Source organism: Ranitomeya variabilis, chromosome 4, assembly GCF_051348905.1.
Source record: "Ranitomeya variabilis isolate aRanVar5 chromosome 4, aRanVar5.hap1, whole genome shotgun sequence".
NCBI lineage: Eukaryota > Metazoa > Chordata > Amphibia > Anura > Dendrobatidae > Ranitomeya > Ranitomeya variabilis.
The window spans coordinates 113,474,987-113,499,035 of record NC_135235.1 but is presented as its reverse complement, the minus strand read 5'-3'; the positions used below and the strand labels follow the sequence as shown (position 1 = coordinate 113,499,035).

Below are 24,049 nucleotides of genomic sequence, written 5' to 3'. Positions count from 1 at the left end.
GTATGAGGATGGTCTGAGTGCCTGACGTCCATCGATGGGGATTATGCTCACAGCCCAACACCGTTCCAGGTGCTTGGCATTTGCCCCAGAACACCAGGATTGGCCAATTTGCCATTGGCGCCCTGTGCTCTTCACAGATGAAAGCAGGTTCACACTGAGCACGTGACAGACGTGACAGAGTCTGGAGACGCCGTGGAGAGTGATCTGCTGCCTGCAACATCCTTCAGCATGACCGGTTTGGCAGTGGGTCAGTAATAGTGTGGGGTGGCATTCCTTTGAAGGGCCACAGAGCCCTCCATGTGCTCGCCAGAGGTAGCCTGACTGCCATTAGGTATCGAGATGAGATCCTCAGACCCCTCGTGAGAACATATGCTGGTGCGGTTGGCGCTGGGTTCCTCCTACTGCAGGGCAATGCCAGACCTCATGTGGCTGGAGTGTGTCAGCAATGCCTGCAAGATGAAGGCATTGAAGCTATGGACTGGCCCGCCCATTCCCCACACCTTAATCTGATTGAACACATCTGGGACATCATGTCTCGCACCATCCACCAATGTCACGTTGTACCACAGACTGTCCAGGAGTTGGTGGATGCTTTAGTCCAGGACTGGGAGGAGATCCCTCAGGAGACCATCTGCTGCATCATCATGAGCATGCCCAGGCATTGTAGGGAGGTCATACAGGCACATGGAGGCCGCACACACTACTGAGAATCATTTCCTTATTTTGAGGCATTTCCACTGAAGTTGGATCAGCCTGTAATTTCATTTTCCACTTTGAGTTTGAGCATCATTCCAACTCCAGACCTCCGTGGGATATTACTTGTGATTTACGTTGGTCATTTTTAGGTTTGTTGTTCTCAACACATTCCACTTTGTAATGAATAAAGATTTACAATTGGAATATTTCATTCAGTGATATCTAGGATGTGGGATTTTAGTGTTCCCTTTATTTTTTGAGCAGTGTATAAACAATACATAATTGTATAAAGTACACATATTTGGTATTGCCGCCTCCGGAACGACCCAACCTATAAAACTGTTCTACTAGTTAACCCCTTTAGTGAACACTATATGAAAAATAAATAAGAAACAAGTCAAAAAACAATGCTTTATCATTATACCACAGAATAAAAAGTGGAGTAAAATGCAATTAAAAAGACAGATATAAATAAAAATGGTACTGCTGAAAAAGTCATCTTGTCCCACCAAAAGCAAGCTGCCATTTAGCTCCCTCAGTGGCAAAATAAAAAAGTTATAGCTCTCAGAATAAAGTGATGCAAAAAAATTTTTTTTTTCTATGAAATAGTTTTCATTGTGTAAAAATCCTGAATTGCTGGTTCTTGTTCATTCTGCCTCTAAAAAATCAGAGTAGAAAGGGATCAAAAAATGTCATGTGTCTAAAAATGGTACCAATAAAAACGGCAACTCGTCCCACAAAAAATAAGCCCTCACATGACTCTGTGAACCAAAATATGGAAAAATTATAGATCTCCAAATGTGGTGATGCAAAAAACTAGTTTTTGCAATAAAAAGTATCTTTTAGAGTGTGACAGCTGCCAAACATAAAAATCCGATATAAATCTGGTATCGCTGTAACCGCAACAACCCGAAGAATAAATTTGCCTAATCACTTAGACTGCGCAAGGAACGGCGTAAAAAATAAATAAAACCAATTCTTCACCTGCTGATGATTTTTTCATTCTTTCTCCCAAAGATTGCAGCAAGGCTCTGTGCACATTCATTCTGTGCTCAGCGCTTATACCGGGGTTTCCGTGTAAATCTCTGAAATATGTGATTCAGACGGAACCTTCGACAGAAGATTCCCTATAATGAGGCAGACGGAGGCGCTGGGGATGCTGTCTGACCTGTGATCCGGTGGTGTCCGTCTTTTTAGGATTGCATAAAAGTGCCGTCGGCCACAGTTTTGTGCACTTCTGAAAAGGACACAGCTGAACAGAGGCCAGAGAGAGTCCAGAATAACTGCTGCCTCATTATAGTGAAAGGATCCCTCAAGGGTTTCATCTGAATAGCATCACTCAGATTTAGATGCAAACCCCAAAGAAAGTGCTCAGCGCAGAGCGATGGATAAATGCGATTCCAAACGTTATATAAAATGTTCCCAATAAAAGTTTCAACTCAATCCACAAAAAAAGCAAATCAGGTCTGTCATCTGTTATCAGAAATATAGTGGGCTTCCATGTTACTGGTAGTACAAAGGTTCTGGAAAAGCAAAATGGCTCCTCACCCTCCAAATGAAATACAGAGAATTCTCTGTTCCCAAATCCAAATTCCCCCTCCCTTCTGAGCCCCACAGTGTACCTAAACACCATATTGCATCCATATTTGGCATTTCAGAAGCGATGAGAGCCTGCCTAACTTAACAGTGCATGTCTCCAGAAGTATGGGCTGGGCATAACATACTGGTGACTGTAACGTACTGGTCACGACAATGGCAGTTTGCAATTTTCCCTCGGCACCATTCATTGCTGCTTGTTTCTGGAAAATATCCATAAAGTCAAAATCGTCACTTCACCTGTAGATATATTGCCAAAGGGGTATAATTTCCAAAATGGGGTCACCTGAGTGCGGATTCTGCTCTTCTAGCAATTAGGGGCTCTGAATATGGAGTCCGCAAACTGTTCTAGGAAAATCTGTGCCCCAGGAAGCAAATAGCACTCCGTTCCTACTGAGTCTCTCCGTATAGCTAAGCAGTACTGTACAGCCACATATGTGATATTGCCACGTTCAGTAGAAATTGTGGGACAAATTGTGGTGCCATTTTTACCTTCTTGTGTGAAATTGTAAAATCTGGCGCTAAAACAAATTTTTTTTGATAAAAATGTAGTTATTTTTTCTTCACTGCCCAATGGTATAAAATTATGTGACACACCCATGGTGTCAATATGATCACTACACCCCTAGATGGATTAATTGAGAGGTGTACTTTTTAAAATGGGGTCAATTTTGGGGTTCTGCTGTTTTAGCACCTCATGGGCTCTCCAAGTGGGTCATGGCATCTGCAAACCATAATAATAAAATCTGGCGCTCCTTGCCTTCTGAGCTTTACACTGTGCCTGAAATATATTTCCCGATTACATGTAGGGTATTGGCGCACTCAGGAAAAAATGAACCGCAGTTTGTTGTAAAAAAAAATGTCTTATTAACCCTTAGAAAAATTAAAAACTTGGGGCTAAAGCAACATTTTAGTGGTAAAAATGTAATTTATTCTTTCTACATCAATCAATGGTATAAAATTCTGTGAGGCACATATGATGTCCGTTCGTTCTGCCTTCCTCCATGTAGGATGCTGTGTGGATTCCAACATACGGCTAAACCTTCATCCACATCCCAGTAAACAGACTGTGTTGATGCTTAAGTCTTATTTATTAGGGTGATGATAACAAACTATAACGTTGAACAACAATGGTGGATAGTATTCATAGTAGATGATCGAATAGTGAATGATGTTGATGTACAAAGTGGATGTTCAGTGAATAATCATAGTGGATGACTGGTGAAAAACTGTAAAGAATAACAGCATATCAGTACATGCACATACAGGGTGCAATCACATAAATAACTGGGACATTACAGCAAGAATTATACAGAGTGCATTACACAGTAATTCTAACAGGACTGCCCTATTCTATACAAAGATGCCTCTATCTACATGCAGAGTAAACATTACCTAACTGCAAGCTGCAGAGCACAATCTGCCTAACTATATCAGACTATAGGAGCTACATAAGGCTCAAATACTAACACAAACATAAGATGCATTCAACCCTTTATAAACGTACCGAGATCCGTTAGGACAGGGGTAGGAAAGTAAGTGAGACAGGAGCACGTGTGCCTCTCTTCAGACTTGAGGAAAAATGGCTACTGAAGCTTGTCTTCCACAAGAAGAATGAGGGCGGAACTTACCCAGAAGACATTGCTCTTCTGAGGGAAGAGTTGGTAAACAACATGAAAAGTAGGCAACTGATGACCTCCAGTGGCCACAACTTGAATAACATAATTAACTTTCTGCACATTAAGATGGGCAGAACAATGTCAATATGACTACTGCATTCATTGGGGAATGTAGTTTGTAAAATGAGTTCACATATAGGGGGTTTCTGTTCTGGCACCTCAGGGGCTCTGCTAATCTGACATGGCACCCTCAAACCATTCCAACAAAATCTGAAGTCCAATATGGAGCCTCTTCCTTTCTGAACTTTGCACTGTGTCTCAGAAGTAGTATTCCCACACATATGGGGTATCGGTGTACTCAGGAGAAATTACACAACAAACTGTATGGTGCAATTTCTCATGTTCCCCTTATGAAATTGAAAAAATTTGGGTCCAAAATAACATTTTTGTGGGGAAAATGTGATTTTTTTTTATTGTTTTCATGGCTCAACATTATAAACTTCTGTGAAGCACCTGGGGGTTCAATGTGCTCACCCCACATCTAAATACAATCCTTGAGGGGTCTAGTTTCCAAAATGCGGTAACTTGTGGGGAGTTTTCACTGTTTAGGCACATCAGGGGCTCTCCAAATGGGACATGATGTCCACTAATGATTCCAGGAAATTTGACATTCAAAAAAGTCAGTTGATGCTCTTTCCCATCTGAGCCGTGCCGTGCGCACAAACAGTAGTTTTCTCTTTCATATGGGGTATCGGTATACTTAGGAGAAATGGCACTACAAATTGTATGGTACAATTTTCTCCTGTTACCCTTATGAAAATGCAACATTTGGGGCTAAAAACATATTTGTGACATTTGTGGGAAAAATGTGATTTTTTTTATTTTCACATCTCAACGTTATAAACTTCTGTGAAACACTGGAGGGTTCAATGTGCTCACGACACATCTAGATCAGTACCCTGAGGGGTCTAGTTTCTAAAATGGTGTCACTTGTGGGGTATTTTCACTGTTTAGGCACATCAGGGCCTCTTCAAAGCGACATGGTGTCCGTCAATTGTTCCAGCAAATTTTGCATTCAAAAAGTAAAATGGCGCTCCTTCCCTTCTGAGCTCTGCTGTGCACCTAAACAGTGGTTTTCCCCCTCATATGGGGTATCGGCATGCTCAGGAGAAATCACACAAATTTTGGGGTCCATTTATTTCCTGTTACCCTTGTCAAAGTAAAAAAAAATTGGATCTGAAGTAAATTTTTTGTGAAAAAAGTTAAATGTTCATTTTTTTTCCACATTCCAAAAATTTCGGTGAAGCACCTGAAGGGTTAATAAACTTCTTGAATGTGGTTTTGAGCACCTTGAGGGGTGCAGTTTTTAGGTGTCACTTTTGGGTATTTTCTATTATATAGCGCCTTCAAAGTGACTTCAAATGTGAGGTGGTCCCTAAAAAAAATGGTTTTGTAAATTTTGTTGAAAAAATGGAAAATCGCTGGTCAACTTTTAACCCTTAACTTCCTAACAAAAAAAATTCCAACATTATGCTGTTGTAAAGTAGACATGTGAGAAATGTTGTTTATTAACTGTTTGAGGTGACATATCTCTGTGGTTGAAGGGCATGAAAATTCAAAGTTTGATAATTTCTACATTTTGTCCAAATTTCTGTTTGTTTTTTTTCACAAATAGAAATGTTACCACCATCATGAAGTACAATATGTCAGGAAAACACAAACTCTAAATCACCAGAATCTGTTAAAGCGTTCTGGAGTTATTACTTCATAAGGTGACAGTGGTCAGAATTGGAAAAATTGGCCCGTCATTAATGTGCAATCAACCTTTCGGGGGTAAAGGGGTTAAATGGTTTTTCTACATCACATTTTAGTAAATTACTGTTCAATTAAGTTTGCAGCCTTTATTGAGATATTTATTAAGATTTGCTTATATAGCGCCATCATATTTCACAACACTTTACAGACATCATCACTGTCTTTGTCATCACTGTCAATCTATATTTAATTATTTATTGTTATAGCGTCATTTATTCCATGGCGCTTTACATGTGAGGAGGGGTGTACATAATAAAAACAAGTACAATAATCTTAAACAATACAAGTCACAACTGGTACAGGAGGAGAGAGGACCCTGCCCACGTGGGCTCACAATCTACAAGGGATGGGTGAGGATACAATAGGTGAGGGCAGAGCTGGTCGATCGGTGGTTACTGCAGGTTGTAGGCTTGTCGGAAGAGGTAGGTCTTCAGGCTCTTTTTGAAGGTTTCGATGGTAGGCGAGAGTCTGATGTGTTGTGGTAGAGGGTTCCAGAGTAGGGGTGATACGCGAGAGAAATCTTGTATACGATTGTGGGAAAAGGAGATAAGAGGGGAGTAGAGAAGAAGATCTTGTGAGGATCAGAGGTTGCGTGCAGGAAAGTACCGGGAGGCAACGTCACAGATGTATGGAGGAGACAGGTTGTGGATGGCTTTGTATGTCATGGTTAGGGTTTTGTACTGGAGTCTCTGGGCAATGGGGAGCCAGTGAAGGGATTGACAGAGGGGAGAGGCTGGGGAGTAGCGGGAGGACAGGTGGATTAGTCGGGCAGCAGAGTTTAGAATAGATTGGAGCTTGTCAGATCTGATCTAAAACTGGTCAGGTTTGGTCCCTAAGGGCAGAGTCAGACTGCCATACTTCTCATGTGAGAATCGCATCACACTGCACTGACTGACCTGGCACCTGTCCTGACCTGAGCAAGACAGGTGATGAATTACTATGCCGCTGTCAAGCTCAGGTCAGGAGAGCCGAAAGCCAGAACAAGGTTACGATGTGATTCTCGCATGAGAAATACGGCAGTCTGTCTGTGCCTTAAGAGTGCCCTCCAGCAATCCTGGTCAGCTTTAATGAAGCGTTTAAGCACTGAACATGTTTGTACATTGCTGCTACACAGCAACGGTGGTCAGTCTCCTAGACAACGAGCTGTAAACAAAAAAAAAGAATAAACAGTAAATTACAAAAGTGATGGGTTTTTTTTCGACCTATATCTGGCAATAACCAGCCATAAAGATGGAAATAATCCTTTAACAAGCACATTTCTAGTATTTTGCTTTTGTGCTCTATAGGTTTTATTTTGTATTTTGACTGTATGTCCTGAAGAGATTAAAGAGGTTGTCCACTTTCAGGAACATGCGCCCCAAACTCTGTAAAATAACTAAAATAAAAGACTTGACAGGTACTTACCTGTTCTGCGTCGGCTCCTCGCTGCAGTTCTAGTCTGTGTGTCGATCTGATCTAATCAAATCAACTGTCATGTGTCGGGAAAGATGCAGGCTCAGCGCTGGAGCCCGCATCAAAGGGATGGACACAACCTATGACATATCTATACATCATAGGTCATCAAGGTGCTAAAAAAACACTCCTCACCTCGCTCAGTTCCCCTGATGTGCTGCTCTGGTGTGTGCAGTGTCTGTACTGAGGCTTCAGCACTGCAGACACAATGTAGTGACATCAGGCTTGCATCTACCATTTAGCTGCAGGCTGAATGGTAGATGAGGGAGCTGTTGGCTCCCTGATTCACAACTCTATTCAATGCTATCCACATACTGAGAATGTGGATTCCCTAGAATTGTGGTGACGAGGGAAGAGCATGGTGCTGAGAGGCACGGGCCCCACCGACTCACAGGACACATAGTGTAGTGCTGCTATGGATGGTACACCACTGTTCTTAACACCTGACACGCAGTAGGCCCATTAGAAAAAAAGAGAAGCTACATCGTTCTTGAATTATATATATTTTTAATCAGTTTTCTCTTCAACAAAAAAGGGTTAAATTACCTTTTAATATTAGAAATGTAAGAAGGATAAAGCAAGAAATTAACTATATGGGATACAGATTTTTCCAATTTTCTTAAAAGGAATCTGTCACTAGACTATATCCCATCTGAGAGCAGGATGATGTAGTGATAGAGATCCTTATTCCAGCGATGTGTCACTTACTTGGCTGGGTTCCGCAGTTTTGTGGTATCTGCTTCAGATCTACCAGTTTGCTGAATGCTGAGCTCTGTAACTGCCCACACCGCTGATTGGCAGCTTACAGTTCATACTGTAAATAGGCAGAAAGCTTCCAATCATTGGTGGCGGAGGAGTTGGACTACTTATCAGCAGACCAAGTAGTTATCTAGTGATAATCTGCTGCTGAGAAAACACTCATTTTTATAAAGGCTACACAAAGCAGCCAAGTAAGTGATACATCGCTGGAATCAGGGTCTCTGCGCCTACATTATATGGTATATTGATGAAAGATTCCCTTTAATTCCATGTATCATCTGTGAAGATTTTAATTTATGAACCGAGTTCCATTTTCCAGTTCTCTAACTTCATCAATAAATGAGTGACACAAGCAATTAAGAAAAAAACAACTGACTTTTTCAGGGTCATCCGAATCACAATATCAGGTAAGAAATTATTTTTTAAATTAGGGCATCCTCTATAATACCCTTAAATCTATGGAGTCCCTCTTATATACAGTGCCTACAAGTAGTATTCAACCCCCTGCAGATTTAGCAGGTTTACACATTTGGAATTAACTTGGCAAATTGTGAAAAGTCTTTTCAGAGGGTCATTTATTATTCAACCCCTCAACCCACCAGAATTCTGTTTGGTTCCCCTAAAGTATTAAGAAGTAGTTCAGGCACAAAGAACAATGAGCTTCACATGTTTGGATTAATTATCTCTTTTTCCAGCCTTTTCTGACTATTTAAGACCCTCCCCAAACTTGTGAAGAGCACTCATACATGGTCAACATGGGAAAGACAAAGGAGCATTCCAAGGCCATCAGAGACAAGATCGTGGAGGGTCACAAGGCTGGCAAAAGGTACAAAACCCTTTCCAAGGAGTTGGGCCTACCTGTCTCCACTGTTGGGAGCATCATCCGGAAGTGGAAGGCTTATGGAACTACTGTTAGCCTTCCACGGCCTGGACAGCTTTGAAAGTTTCCTCCCGTGCCGAGGCCAGGCTTGTCCGAAGAGTCAAGGCTAACCCAAGGACAACAAGGAAGGAGCTCCGGGAAGATCTCATGGCAGTGGGGACATTGGTTTCAGTCAATACCATAAGTAACGTACTCCACCGCAATGGTCTCCGTTCCAGACGAGCCCGTAAGGTACCTTTACTTTCAAAGCGTCATGTCAAGGCTCATCTACAGTTTGCTCATGATCACTTGGAGAACTCTGAGACTGACTGGTTCAAGGTTCTCTGGTCTGATGAGACCAAGATCGAGATCTTTGGTGCCAACCACACACGTGACGTTTGGAGACTGGATGGCACTGCATACGACCCCAAGAATACCATCCCTACAGTCAAGCATGGTGGTGGCAGCATCATGCTGTGGGGCTGTTTCTCAGCCAAGGGGCCTGGCCATCTGGTCTGCATCCATGGGAAGATGGATAGCACGGCCTACCTGGAGATTTTGGCCAAGAACCTCCACTCCTCCATCAAGGATCTTAAGATGGGTCGTCATTTCATCTTCCAACAAGACAACGACCCAAAGCACACAGCCAAGAAAACCAAGGCCTGGTTCAAGAGGCAAAAAATCAAGGTGTTGCAGTGGCCTAGTCAGTCTCCTGACCTTAACCCAATTGAAAACTTGTGGAAGGAGCTCAAGATTAAAGTCCACATGAGACACCCAAAGAACCTAGATAACTTGGAGAAGATCTGCATGGAGGAGTGGGCCAAGATCACTCCAGAGACCTGTGCCAGCCTGATCAGGTCTTATAAAAGACGATTATTAGCTGTAATTGCAAACAAAGGTTATTCCACAAAATATTAAACCTAGGGGTTGAATAATAATTGACCCACACTTTTATGTTTAAATTTTATAAAAATTTAACTGAGCAACAAAACTTTTTGGTTTGTAAGATTTATGCATCTGCTAATAAATCCTGCTCTTGTTTGAAGTTTGAAGGCTCTAACTTATTTGCATCTTATTAAACCTGCTAAATCTGCAGGGGGTTGAATACTACTTGTAGGCACTGTATTTCACAAATTGTTACATACTATTAGCTATATTAAAAGCCAGAGGGAAGAGTGGATAATGATTTTTAGTTCCGTTAAAGTAAGATATAATCATAACTTACATTTGATATATCTATTTTTACCTGTACATTATCTCAAGCAGCCAAGGCAAGGTCACATAACAGAGCATTCTTCGCATCTAAAGCAGCTAATTTTTATCTAGTTTCCTTTACATTAGGTTTTGATAAATGCAAGATGATGAAAAGTTTCCATCTATTTCTTGAACTTCCTCTACTTTTCAGTTCTTAACTTTAAGTTATCTGTGCCGAAGGGTTTCATGTCCACATAATGTGTTCGAGAGTTCACCAACCTCTTATAAAGGTACCTTCACACGAAGCGACGCTGCAGCGATAGCGACAACGATGCCGATCGCTGCAGCGTCGCTGTTTGATCGCTGGAGAGCTGTCACACAGACCGCTCTCCAGCGACCAACTATACCGAGGTCCCCGGGTAACCAGGGTAAACATCGGGTTGCTAAGCGCAGGGCCGCGCTTAGTAACCCGATGTTTACCCTGGTTACCAGCGTAAAAGTAAAAAAAACAAACAGTACATGCTCACCTGCTCGTCCTCCAGCGTCCGCTTCCTGACACTGACTGAGCTCCGGCCCTAACAGCACAGCGGTGACGTCACCGCTGTACTTTCACTTTAGGGCCGGCGCTCAGTAAGTGTCAGGAAGCAGACGCTGGAGGACGAGCAGGTGAGCATGTACAGTTTGTTTTTTTTACTTTTACGCTGGTAACCAGGGTAAACATCGGGTTACTAAGCACGGCCCTGTGCTTAGTAACCCGATGTTTACCCTGGTTACCAGTGTAAAACATCGCTGGTATCGTTGCTTTTGCTTTCAAACACAATGATACACAGCGATCGGACGACCAAATAAAGTTCTGGACTTTATTCAGCGACCAGCGACATCACAGCAGGATCCTGATCGCTGCTGCCTGTCAAACTAAACGATATCGCTAGCGAGGACGCTGCAACGTCTCGGATCGCTAGCGATGTCGTTTCGTGTGAAGGTCCCTTAAGTCAAAAGGTAAACAGTAAAACTACTTGTAAAACTTCTTTCCCTGGAGATAATAACAGGTGAGTACTTAGTTTTTAAGATAAATTTTATTTATAAGGAGGCTAAATAAAATCAGACTTTTTTAATAATACCGTAAAACTGATAAGTAGTTCTGTTTAGGTTTGCATTATCAAAAAAAAATGTAACTTTCTGCCTGGCTACAAAGCACATATATAATTGATATACACTGCACTGCTCAAAAAAATAAAAGGGAACACTTAAACAACACAATATAACTCCAAGTAAATCAAACTTCTGTGAAATCAAACCGTCCACTTAGGAAGCAACACTTTTTGACAATTAATTTCACATGCTGTTATGTAAATGGAATAGAGTCTAGACAACAGATGGAAATTATTGGCAATTATCAAGACACACTCAATAAAGGAGTGGTTCTGCAGGTGGGGACCACAGACCACATCTCAGTACCAATGCTTTCTGGCTGATGTTTTGGTCACTTTTGAATGTTGGTTGTGCTTTCACACTCGTGGTAGCATGAGACGGACTCTACAACCCACACAAGTGGCTCAGGTAGTGCAGCTCATCCAGGATGGCACATCAATACAAGCTGTGGCAAGGTTTGCGGTGTCTGTCAGGGTAGTGTCCAGACAATGGAGGCGCTACCAGGAGACAGGCCAGTACACCAGGAGACGTGGAGGGGGCCATAGGACAGCAACAAACCAGCAGCAGGACCGCTACCTCAGCCTTTGTGCAAGGAGGAACAGGAGGAGCACTGCCAGAACCCTGCAAAATGACCTCCAGCAGGCCACAAATGTGCATGGTTCTGCACAAACGGTTAGAAACCGACTCCATGAGGATGGTCTGAGTCCACATATGGGGGTTGTAATCACAGCCCAACACCGTGCAAGACGCTTGGCATTTGCCACAGAACACCAGGATTGGCAAATTCACCACTGGCACCCTGTGCTCTTCAAAGATGAAAGCAGGTTGACACTGAGCACATGTGACAGACGTGACAGAGTCTGGAGACGCCATGGAGAGTGATCTTCTGCCTTCAGCACCCTTCAGCATGACCGGTTTGGCAGTGGGTCAGTAATCGTGTGGGGTGGAATTTCTTTGGAGGGCCGCGCAGCCCTCCATGTTCTCGCCAGAGGTAGCCTGACTGCCATTAGGTACTGAGATGAGATCCTCAGACCCCTTGTGAGACCATATGCTGGTGCAGTTGGCCCTGGGTTACTCCTAATGCAGGACAATGCCAGACCTCATGTGGCTGGAGTGTGTCAGCAGTTCCTGCAAGATGAAGGCCTTGAATCTATGGACTGGCCCGCCCGTTCCCCAAACCTGAATCCGATTGAACATATCTGTGACATCATGTCTCTCACCATCCACCAATGTCACGTTGCACCACAGACTGTCCAGGAGTTGGCGGATGCTTTAGTCCAGGTCTGGGAGGAGATCCCTCAGGAGAACATCTGACACCTCATCAGGAGCATGCCCAGGAGTTGTAGGGAGGTCATACAGGCACATGGAGGCCACACACACTACTGAGCATGGAGCATCGTTGGATCAGCCTGTAATTTCATTTTCCACTTTGATTTTGAGCATCATTCTAACTCCAGACCTCCGTGGGATATTAGTTGTGATTTACGTTGATCATTTTTAGATTTTATTGTTCTCAACACATTCCACTATGTAATTAGTAAAGATTTACAACTGGAATATTTCATTCAGTGGTATCTAGGATGTGGGATTTTAGTGTTCCCTTTAATTTTTTGAGCAGTGTATAATCAAGGAGTATAAGTCAGCTCACCACGACTGCAGTCTTCATAGTTCCCTGGGTGTTTGGAAATCACCGATTAATAATCCACAATAGAGAAAAGATCCAGCGTATCCATCAGTTGTCGTTAGAAAACTTCACCTTTATTAGCATTCAGCATGACAGGACTGAAAATTGGATACACCACATAGTGTTCCTGGAGGCGACGCGTTTCAAACTGTAAAGGTTTTTTTTTATCAATCCTCAACTTTATAATTTGAAACATGTCGCCTGCAAAGACACGAGGAGACGGATCCCATCTTTTTATTCTGTCATGCTGAAGGCTAATAAGGTGAAGTTTTTTCTACAAAGACTCCAGATGGATGCGGTAGATCTTTACTGTGTATAACCGCTGAAATGATATATTTTATTTTGTGAATGCTTAACTGAAGGATACGTGTTAAACATTAATTATGTCTAAAAAAAAAATGGTGAAATGGAATGAGGAGCTATGAAAGTTTTGAGTAACTGTCTCACCAATTTGATTATAGGGAATCTGTCAGTAGGATCAACTCTCCTAAATCGTCTATATGGACATGTAGGTCATAGGAAGCCGAATGTAATGATACATTGATTTCTGTTATCTGATTTCCTATAACAAAGACATGAATGTTGCTGGAATATGTAAATGAGCTGTTAGAGGTTGTGGACTGGACTCTGATGAGCATGAGAATCTGCCTCCATAGATTATTATGAATAAAAGGGAGAGAGTTACCAGTGTGAGACATATAATGATTGATAGTTATAATCACACACAACTCTGCAGTCAGATCAGGAAGAACAGACTAACACATCTGCAGCTTCCTCTCCGCTTCTATCTCACAGGCAGACACTGTTGCAATACAGCTGTGAGAGCTGCAGTAAATGTGTTTCGTAAGAAGACAAAGTTCAGTACTACTGTTCTGTTAGGCTACGTTCACATTTGCGTTGTGCGCCGCAGCGTCGGCGCCGCAACGCACAACGCAAATAAAAACGCAGCAAAACGCATGCACAACGCTGCGTTTTGCGCCGCATGCGTCGTTTTTTTCATTGAATTTGGACGCAGCAAAAATGCAACTTGCTGCGTCCTCTGCGCACCGACGCGGGCGCCGCAGCGACGCATGCGGCGCAAAACGCAAGTGCGCCGCATGTCCATGCGCCCCCATGTTAAATATAGGGGCGCATGACGCATGCGGCGCCGCTGCGGCGCCCGACGCTGCGGCGAGGACCGCAAATGTGAACGTAGCCTTATAGTTACATGTCTCATACTAGTTTGTTATTTAAAAAGAACCCCAGAGGCTAATTATCACGCAGAGCAGTTTGCAGCCCATGTATTGTAACAGCTCATTTACATATTATAAAAATATGAATTTCTCTGAAATAAGACAGACATCTCATATTTATTTTTATTTTACTCACTTATACAGTGCCATTCATTCCACAGCACTTTCCAGACATCATCATCATTACTGTCCCCATTAGGACCCACAATCTGAATTTCTTATCAGTATGTCTTTGGAGTATGGGAGGAAACCAGAGAACACCAATGCAAACAAGTGGAGAACATACAACCTCCATGCAAATTCCTTCCTTTGATGGGATTTGAGCCCAGGACCTTAGCACTGCAAAACTGACCAGATATGAAGGTTTCAATTTATGCAGCTTCTTATTACCTATATATCCGTACAGATGGCTTAGAAGGGTTAAACCAACTGACATATTCCCTTTTAAATCTTGCTTTTAAATATCTGCATAGGCAAATATTCCATGTGTAATTTTTAGTGTGAGCAAACGTGCTTGGTGATAATCTGATATGACTCGAGTATCTGGGTGCTCGGCACTCACCGAGCATTTACTGGTGCTCGGATTTAATGCTGGAATCCTCACCCAGCATGTTTGGCACCTGTTCCACAGCCATTAAACATGCAGGGATTGCCTGCCAGTCACTGTAATGCAATAGCTATCTTGGTAGTGGCATTACTGTGATTGGTTGGCTGCATTACCTCATCAGAGGTTATAAAAGGATATAGTGGAATTACGCTGACACACAGCGGCAGCTGTCTCTCGGTACTCGGTATCCAGGCGCAGCTATTTTTCATGGTGTTGTCCCCACCATGTCCAGGAACATCACCTTACCAACGCACTTACTGGGATTGTCTATTTAACGACCGACAAGTGGATAAGCGCTTGTGGCCCGGAACTCTAAATTTCCCTGATGGCACTCTGGGTGAACATAGTAGAGGCCAGGACAGAGTCCCACTCTGGAACACCACATGTGCTACCGACGCCGAGGATTACTTGCACTACATCAATCAGGGTTTCCTCCACTTCCTACACCCCCTCCTCATCCTCCATCTCCAATTTGTTATCTCGGAGCACGTCGTGCACATCAGCCGGAAGTTAGAGGCTCTGCAGAACTGCCTCAGTGAAGTGGCAACATTTTCTGCTGAAGCTAATTTGTCTAGGTGACAAACCGTGCACTGCCACAGAGTTATTGAAAAGAATAACAGAACAGGCAGATCTGTGGCTGTCGCCACTAAACCTACAACCAGGCATGGTCATGTGTAATAATGGCCATAACCTGGTGGCAGCAGTGAAGCTTCACAACCTCACACACTTACCATGCTTGGCCCACTTGCTCAACATGGTGGTTCAGCAGTGTCCGAAAACCTACTCAGATTTGCCAGAGGTTCTGGTCAAGGTATGCCAAGTCAGCACAAATGTCTTCAAGTCAGCTACAGCTGCCACCGTCGCAGAACATGCAAGTGCCAGCTCACCGACTGGTGTGCAACATGACCTTGTACTGGAACTCCACATTGTATATGCTGGCAAGGCTTTGTGAGCAGCAGAAGTCAGTTGTTGAATATCAGCTCCAACATGCGCATCAGTATTCTGGGCAGCCTCTGCACATAAAAACTGAAAAGGGGCATAGATGGTTGACATTTGTGCAGTTTTCCCAGACTTTGAAGACTCCTCAAAGATGGAAGTGGGGATGACGCCATAATCAGCGCAACAATCCAGCTTCTGTGCCTACTTAAACAGTCGCTACTCACAAATAAATATGAGGCTTTTCGTGCGTACCAGGAGAAGCTGGAGGAAGACATTAGAAAGGGAGATACTACCCAGCCTCATCTCATCTGCTCAGCGCAGATTGGGTAATAATGAGGAGGTGAAGGCTGAGGAGGAGGAATAGGAGCGGTTTGCTAGCGCAACAGAGGCTAGTACCCACACAAGCTCTGTCCTGTCTCTCCTATGTAGATGGGCTGAGGAGGGAGGAGGAGGTGATAGAGATTCATCATCATGGTGGAGACAGGGAAGTGTTGGCTGTAAGGAGTTTGGCACATATGGCCAACTTTATGTACCACTGCCTTTCTGTGACCCTTGCGTTATATTCATCTTGGCCAAAAAAAAAAAAAAGTGTAACGGTTGTTCAGCCTGCTGGACCAACACTACAATGAGAATCGTGCATCTCTCCTTCCTGAGGTGGAGAGGTCTACTAAAATGGTGCAATACCAGAAGGCCATTGTGGAAAACATATTGAAATAATTCCCATGAGAAAACATTAGCTGCAGAGGGAAAGCTTCTTTGCCTAACCAAGAAGGAGAGGTCAGGGAGATACTCACCAGGTACAGCTGGAGTACACTGTCAAAAGACTGACCAATATCATGACACCCTCCCAGCATCCAAGCCCTGATGACCGAGTATTTTTGACAAGGGAGGAAAAGTTTTTAAAGATGGTCAAACAGTACCTGGTCGACCAATCCCACGTACTCCCCAATTCCTCTGTGATCTTCAACTATTGGGTCTTAAAGCTGCACACTTGGCATGTGCTGTCCCTCTATGCCTTGGAGATGTTGTGCTACCCTGCCGCTAGCATCATGTATGAGCCGCCTTATTGCCACCAGGGGTGGGGGTTATAACAGACAGGCGCTTTCGCCTGTCAACAGAAAATGCAGACAGACTAACTCTGATAAAAATTAACAAAGCTTCAATTCACCCTGACTTTCACACCACCAGATGACAGTAGAACAAAAATAGCCGGATTACTTACGGTAATGCTCTTTTAATGAGTCCATGACAGCACCCACTGGAGAGAGATAGGGATCCGCCCCAAGGAACAGGAAACCTACAGAGACATAAAAGGGGGCGGTCCCCCTCTCCTCCTCAGTTTAATTTCAGAGTACCCGGAGGACCGCCAGTGTTAGTCAATCATCACAATGTATCATCAGAATATAAACTTCATAGAAGTAATTACATTGGCTTTTATTAGGGAGGGATGTGACTGGGTGCTGTCATGGACTCATTAAAAGAGCATTACCGTAAGTAATCCGGCTATTTACCCTTCGCCATGACAGCACCCACTGGAGAGATTTCCAGAGACCAACACCTAGGGGGGGACCACCGTGCTGAGGATAGTCCTGCCAAAGTGTAGGTCAGAGTCGGAAGACAGGTCGAGCCTGTAGTGATTATAGAAAGTGGAAGGAGCCAACCAAGTTGCAGCCTTACATATATCTTCGATTGGCACGTTCCCTTTTTCGGCCCAGGAAGAAGCCATGGCTCTGGTGGAATGTGCTTTGATGCCCTCCGGAGGTTCTTCATTTTTCATGGAATAGGCCAACCGGATAGCGTCTCTTATCCACCTGGATATTGTTGCTCTTGTGATTCCATATCCTTTCTTTTTGCCCTGGAAGGATATGAACAGAGCCCTACTCTGCCTCCAACTACTAGTTTTCTCAATATATTGCAAAACTACTCTCCTGACGTCTAGAGTATGGAATTTTTGTTCTTCAGGAGTAGAGGGGTCTTTAAAGAAGGTAGGAAGATGTATCTCCTGTGACCTGTGGAACTTCCCTGCTACCTTAGGAAGGTATAGGGGGTCCGGTTTTAAGATTAGTCTGTCATGAAATGTGAGAAGGTAAGGTTGATCTATCGACAAGGCCTGAATGTCGCTGACTCTTCTAGCCGATGTTAAGGCTACTAAGAAGGCTGTTTTTAACGACAAGTGTTTTAAAGATGCTGTGTCTATAGGCTCAAACGGAGATTCTGTTAGAGAGTCTAAGACTAGATTTAGATCCCAAGGAGCTACCCTAGGTATGTGGACAGGAGTAACTCGTTCACAGGCCGTGATGAAGCGGGATACCCATTTATTACCAGCAATATTATGGCCATAGAGGGCACCCAGAGCAGACACCTGGACCTTTAAAGTGTTAACTGACAGACCTAACTCTTTCCCTTTCTGTAGAAATTCTAATATAGATTTTATTGGGACTTCAGAGGGGTTTGAACTAGTATGGAACTGTAGAAATTTCTTCCATACTTTGGTGTAAATTTTTGTCGTAGATGGTTTCCTGCTAAGCAGGAGTGTATCAATTAGGCCTTTTGAAAAACCCCTGGAATTTAATATCTGCCTTTCAAATTCCAGGCCGTCAGGTGGAGGCTGTCCACCTGAGGGTGGAAGAAAGGTCCCTGAGAGAGAAGGTTTGGGATTGAGGGAAGGACCCAAGGATCCGTCACCGACATTGACCGCAGGCACGAGAACCATGGTCTCTTGGGCCAGAATGGCGCTATCAGTATTATCCTGGCCTGCTCTTCCCTGATTTTCCGTATTACTTGTGGAAGCAGAATTATCGGAGGGAAAGCATACGCCAGCTTGAATTGCCATGGTGTTTGAAGAGCATCTAGAATGTCCGGGTGATCTGCACGGGACCGAGATGCGAATTTGTGGACTTGTTTGTTTTGTTTTGTAGCGAACAGGTCTATTTGGGGTTTGCCCCATAACAATGTTATCTTGTGGAAAATGTGAGGATTGAGACACCATTCTCCTTGATGAAGAGTGTGTCGACTTAGAAAGTCCGCTTGTTGATTGTCCTCTCCTTTGATGTGGACTGCCGAGAGGGACAACAGATGCTTTTCGGCCAGGATTAAGGTACTGTTTGAGGAAGACATTAGAGCGTCTGATCTTGTGCCACCTTGTTTGTTTAAATACGCCACTGTCGTAGTGTTGTCTGAACAGATTCTGACGTGGCTTCCTCGTAGCTGTGGGAGAAATTGACGCAGTGCATAGTTTACCGCATTCAATTCTTTCAGGTTTGATGAATATAAATCCTCATTCTTATCCCAGGTTCCCTGGCAGAATCTATCTCCCATGTGTGCGCCCCACCTGTGGGGACTAGCGTCCGTAGTTATCATGTGGGATGGTGATATTACCCAAGGGACACCCCCCGCTAGGTTGTCTTTATTTAGCCACCATTCTAAGGAGGATAAGACTTTCTCGGATAAAGTTATTTTCGATTCAAGGTGCCCCAGAAATTTTCTCTGTTCCCGAAGTATCTGATGTTGTAATGTTCGGGTATGAAGTTGTGCCCACTGAATGGCTGGAGTACAGGAGGAGAGGGATCCTAGCAAGGACATTCCTGCTCTCAGGGACATTTGAGGTTTGTGAATGGCCGCCATAACTTTACCCTGTATAAGAGATATTTTTTCTTGGGGAAGTAGACATTTTTGCTTTATGGAATCTAGATTAAATCCCAAAAATGTTTGAAGAGAAAGTGGGATGAGTCTGGATTTTTTATAGTTGAAGATCCAGCCCAGGCTTTCTAAGGACGAGACAGTGTCAGCTAAGGGTACCGTCACACATTGAAATTTGCATCGCTGCGACGGCACGATTCGTGACGTCGCAGCATCGTATAATCATCGCTCCAGCGTCGTAGACTGCGGTCACACGTTGCAATCACGGCGCTGGAGCGATGCCGAAGTCCCCGGGTAACCAGGGTAAACATCGGGTAACTAAGCGCAGGGCCGCGCTTAGTAACCCGATGTTTACCCTGGTTACCAGCGTAAAAGTAAAAAAACAAACCGTACATACTCACCCGTCGGTGTCCTTCAGGTCCCTTGCCGGCTGCTTCCTGCTCTGAGTGCAGCCGTACAGTGAGAGCAGAGCGCAGCACTGCTGTGATCTGCTCTCACTTTCCGGCCGGCACTCAGAGCAGGAAGCAGACGGCAAGGGACCTGAAGGACACCGACGGGTGAGTATGTACGGTTTGTTTTTTTACGTTTACGCTTGTAACCAGGGTTAACATCGGGTTACTAAGCGCGGCCCTGCGCTTAGTTACCCGATGTTTACCCTGGTTACAAGCGAAGACATCGCTGGATCGCTGTCACACACAACGATCCAGCGATGTCAGCGGGTGATCAAGCGACGAAAGAAAGTTCCAAACGATGTGCTACGACGTACGATTCTCAGCAGGATCCCTGATCGCTGCTGCGTGTCAGACACTGCGATATCGTAACGATATCGGTAGAACGTCACGAATCGTAACGTCGTAGCGATGGAAATTTCAATGTGTGACGGTACCCTAATCGTTCCGCACACTGAAGGGATGAATTTCCTACAACTAAAAAATCATCTAAGTAGGGAATGATTAATGTGTCTCTCTGGCGAAGGTAGGCCATTACTTCTAACATTACCTTCGTGAAGATCCTGGGTGCCGTGGAGAGACCGAAGGGCATGGCTGTATACTGGAAATGATGAATCTCCCCCTCAAGAGTTACTGCCACTCTTAAGTATTTTTGATACCTACTATGGATAGGGAGATGGTAGTAGGCATCTTTTAAATCAATGCCGCCCATTCTACAATTTGGAAAAAGGAGCTTAATGGCCGATCTAATAGACTCCATTTTAAACGTATAATTTTTAATAAACGTATTGAGTTTTTTAAGATTTATAATTGTTCGAAAAGAACCATCGGGTTTAGGGATTAAAAATAACGGAGAGTAGAACCCTTTACCCTCTTGTCCCTTTGGCACCCTAACTAAAACATTTTTAACTATAAGACTTCTAATTTCCAGTTCAAGGTCCTTCTGTTGCACTGGTGAGGAAAGGGCTGTTAAAATAAAGGAATCATGGGGAATTTGGAGGAATTCTATTTTCATTCCTTCCTTAATATTTAGCACCCAGGAACTTGACGTGATTTTTCGCCATTGGGGAAAGAAAAATTTTAACCTGCCCCCTACTGGGGTGTCTGGTGTTTCAGAATTTGTTGTCTCTACGGAAGGGGGGGCCTTTGAACATAGTGCCACCCTGTTTTCCCTCTCTTGTGGCCCATCGTGACGATCTTTCATTTTGTGTTCTTTTCCCGAACGGCCTCTTCCTAAAGGTCTTCCTATAGAAAGGAATTGAGGGGTCAGGGAATGCTTTTTTCCTCTCTTTTGCTTTTTTGAGGATCTCGTCTAATGCTTTCCCAAACAAAAACTCACCCTCACACGGAATAGCGCAGATCTTAGCCTTTGACTGCGTATCCCCCTTCCAGCTCTTCATCCATAACGCACGTCTGGCATTATTAATTAGACCGGCTGATCTTGCTGCAAGGCGAAGAGTGTCAGCTGAAGCATCGGCCATGAATGCTGCTGCACCTCTAATTAGTGGTATCGCATCCCGCAATTTTTGTCTGGAGACCCCCTGTTCGATCTGTTGATCCAGCTGATCAATCCAAACAAGCATGGATCTAGCTGTGCACGTGCTGGCAATTGATGGCTTAAATATGCCCGTGGAAGCCTCCCATGATCGTTTCAGTGACGATTCTGCCTTCCGATCTAGAGGATCAGAAAGTAGGCCCGCATCCTCGACTGGTAGAGCTGACTGTTTTGAAGTGGAGGCGACTGCAGCGTCCACCTTAGGGATTTTAGTCCATGAAATTAACTCCTCATCATTAAAGGGGTACTTCCTTTTGGAGGCTGACGGGAGAAAACCTCTCTGGTCCTGTTTCTCCCACTCCCTCTTTATCAGTGCCTTAACCGCAGGAATTACTGGGAATGCTCTTCTCTTCCTCTCCGCCAACCCTGCAAACATGATGTCTTGTGCAGTTTGGTCGTCTTTTGTATCCTCACAACCTATAGTATTCCTGATGGACTTTACTAGGTTGTCCACCCCATCAAGGGGAAAACAAGCTCGACCCTCAATGTCGGAATGTGTTGAGGAAGAGGATGACGCCTGCGAGGAGTCTGAGTGGATAACGCCTTCCTCCTCGGACTCAGAGCTGGATATAGCCTTTTCTTTCCCGGATTTTTTAGGGGGGGTACTGGCTTGTGAGATGGCCTGTAATTCCTCTCTAATTATGGCCCGTATATCTGTGACCGACATAGATGGACTCTGCATTGTTTCCGCCATACACTGATTGCAGAGTTTTTTGGGGTGGGAATCTGGGAGAGGCTCGTCACATAACGCACATTGCTTGTGCTTAGATTTCTGTCTCTTTTTGGCCTGGGAGAAGAAGACATTTGTGGAAAAGGGTGTCAGCTTTATAGGCAGAGGGGAAATCACACTCACCCAGTGAAGCTGTACGGTACCGAAATAGGAGGCTGCGACTTTCTGGATCTTGAATCCTTGGTCTCACTCCTGTGGCTGGCATCTGAGGACCTTCTGCTGGCTGGCTCACCTGCTGGGTCCACAGTCTTGCCTGGGGACGACATGTTGCATCGCCTGTGCGTTTGCAACTTCCCCCTTTTTATAGGCCAGGATGCGGTCAGTAAACTTTTTTTTTTTTTCCCAGCGGTGCACTGCGCATGCGCGAAACCGCGCTTTCCCCCACCGCTGTGTGAGTGACCCGGAAGTGCTCCTCTACCTCCGGGTCATTCTGGGGATTCTTACACCGCTCCACGCATGTGCGGCCGCCATTATCCCGGCCTGCGCTATGGAGCGGTGTACCGGCTGCCGCTGCAGCTGTGCCGCAGATCCCGGACCCTTTACCTGGTGGTCCGCGTCTGGAGCCTCTTCAAGGCCGCACCTCTGCAGCGTTGCTCTTGCGGAATCGGCGTCGTCTCTCCCGGACTCAGCCATCCCACATGCCGGCCAGACGAGGGGGGAGCCGTCTAACGGAATCTCCCCCGACGCTGCATCTGGACTGCATCCCCTGCCGTTCCCGCAGAAACCGCACAGGCGGATGCTCCTAGCCCAGGTAAGATCTTCTGTAGTCTTCAGAGATCCTGTCCCCTGGGAACAGGAAACCTAAACTGAGGAGGAGAGGGGGACCGCCCCCTTTTATGTCTCTGTAGGTTTCCTGTTCCTTGGGGCGGATCCCTATCTCTCTCCAGTGGGTGCTGTCATGGCGAAGGGTAAAAAGTGTTTTAATCTTCAATATTTAAGTGAGACCCTCCAGTTTTTGCCTTCAAGGGTTTATGGATGACCCACCTTAAAATTTGTTTCTGGCTTTGCACTGTGTGCAGAGCCTTTATGAGTGTAGAAGTACCACAGCTATACTTTCTAAATATTTGAAAGTGGTTCTCCAGTTGTTCCCTTCAAGGGTCTATAGATGAACATCTTTATATTTTTTTCTGCCTCTGTACTGTGTGCAGAGCCTTTATGAGTGTAGGAGTAACACAACTACTATTAGTTCACAATATTAGAATGAGATACTACAGTTGGTGCCTTCAAGGGTGTATGGATGGCCGTGCTTGTAATTTTTGGCAGGCTTTGCACTGTGTGCAGACTTTTCATGAGTGTGGGAGTACTACAACTACACTTAGTTCACAATATTTGGAATGAGATACTATAGTTGGTGATTTCAATGGTGTATGGATGGCCCTGCTTGTATCTTTGGCAGGCTTTGCACTGTATGCAAAGCTATTATGAGTGTAGAAGTACCATCACATGACATTTTGAACAGAGTGTGTATCTGAGACCCCTTTCTATCTAATTTTTGCCAGTTCTTGCTCCTTCATAATTGTACTGAAATTTCCAATTGTTTAATTAAAATTTTAATTTTGGTTTACTTTATTTTTTTTTAACCTTTTTTAATTCTTGCTTTATATACAAGTCATTTTACAGGAAACAATGTTTTAAGATTTTTTTTCCTGTAAACTTCTATTTCACTTCCATTTTGAATGTATTATTGTCATTACTCACAGTGAAGTAAAAGTGACACCATTGTTATCAGCAGTAATCAGGGAGTCAGATATACTTCCAGGGGTCTTTCCCATGCTGTTCTCCTTCCATTCACTTTTTCCATCCATTTCAACATTTTCACTGCCCCCAGACCTCCTTGTAGGGTCTGCCGGAAAAATGCTCGGATTTCCCTTTGACTCCATTATAGTCTTTACTGGAAATGAGCATCAGAGCATTACGAATTGCTTGGGTCGAGTAACGAGCATAGCACATATAGATTAGAGGATATCCCAATAATAAAACTTAACTTTTAATATTAAGATTAAAACCTGGACAACCAAAATCACAAACAACCAAAAAAGTGCTCATGTGAACCAGTGCTCAAAAGATAAAAA

General features: G+C 44.1%; 1 protein-coding gene across 1 annotated transcript; it reads right to left on the bottom strand.

Annotated features, from left to right (window-relative positions):
* Positions 1-6,849: 6,849 nt before the first annotated feature.
* LOC143767755 (uncharacterized) lies at positions 6,850-22,846 on the bottom strand. Its single transcript, XM_077256273.1, has 3 exons — positions 22,121-22,846; positions 21,104-22,034; positions 6,850-6,869 (listed from the first exon to the last, which is right to left on the bottom strand). The coding sequence occupies exons 1-3, from the start codon at positions 22,241-22,243 to the stop codon at positions 6,850-6,852; spliced, it is 1,074 nt and encodes a 357-aa protein (XP_077112388.1). The 5' UTR covers positions 22,244-22,846.
* Between the last annotated feature and the right edge of the window lie 1,203 nt (positions 22,847-24,049).

What these genes read in the sequence shown, in the direction of transcription:
- LOC143767755 (XM_077256273.1), bottom strand. Translation starts at nt 22,243, where the DNA reads ATGTCGTCCCCAGGCAAGACTGTGGACCCAGCAGGTGAGCCAGCCAGC. An exon ending in AGTCGCAGCCTCCTATTTCG is followed by an intron (nt 22,035 to 22,120) that starts GTACCGTACAGC and finishes TTCTTCTCCCAG; the next exon opens with GCCAAAAAGAGACAGAAATC. An exon ending in TCTAATTAATAATGCCAGAC is followed by an intron (nt 6,870 to 21,103) that starts GTGCGTTATGGA and finishes TTTTGTTTACAG; the next exon opens with CTCGTTGTCTAGGAGACTGA.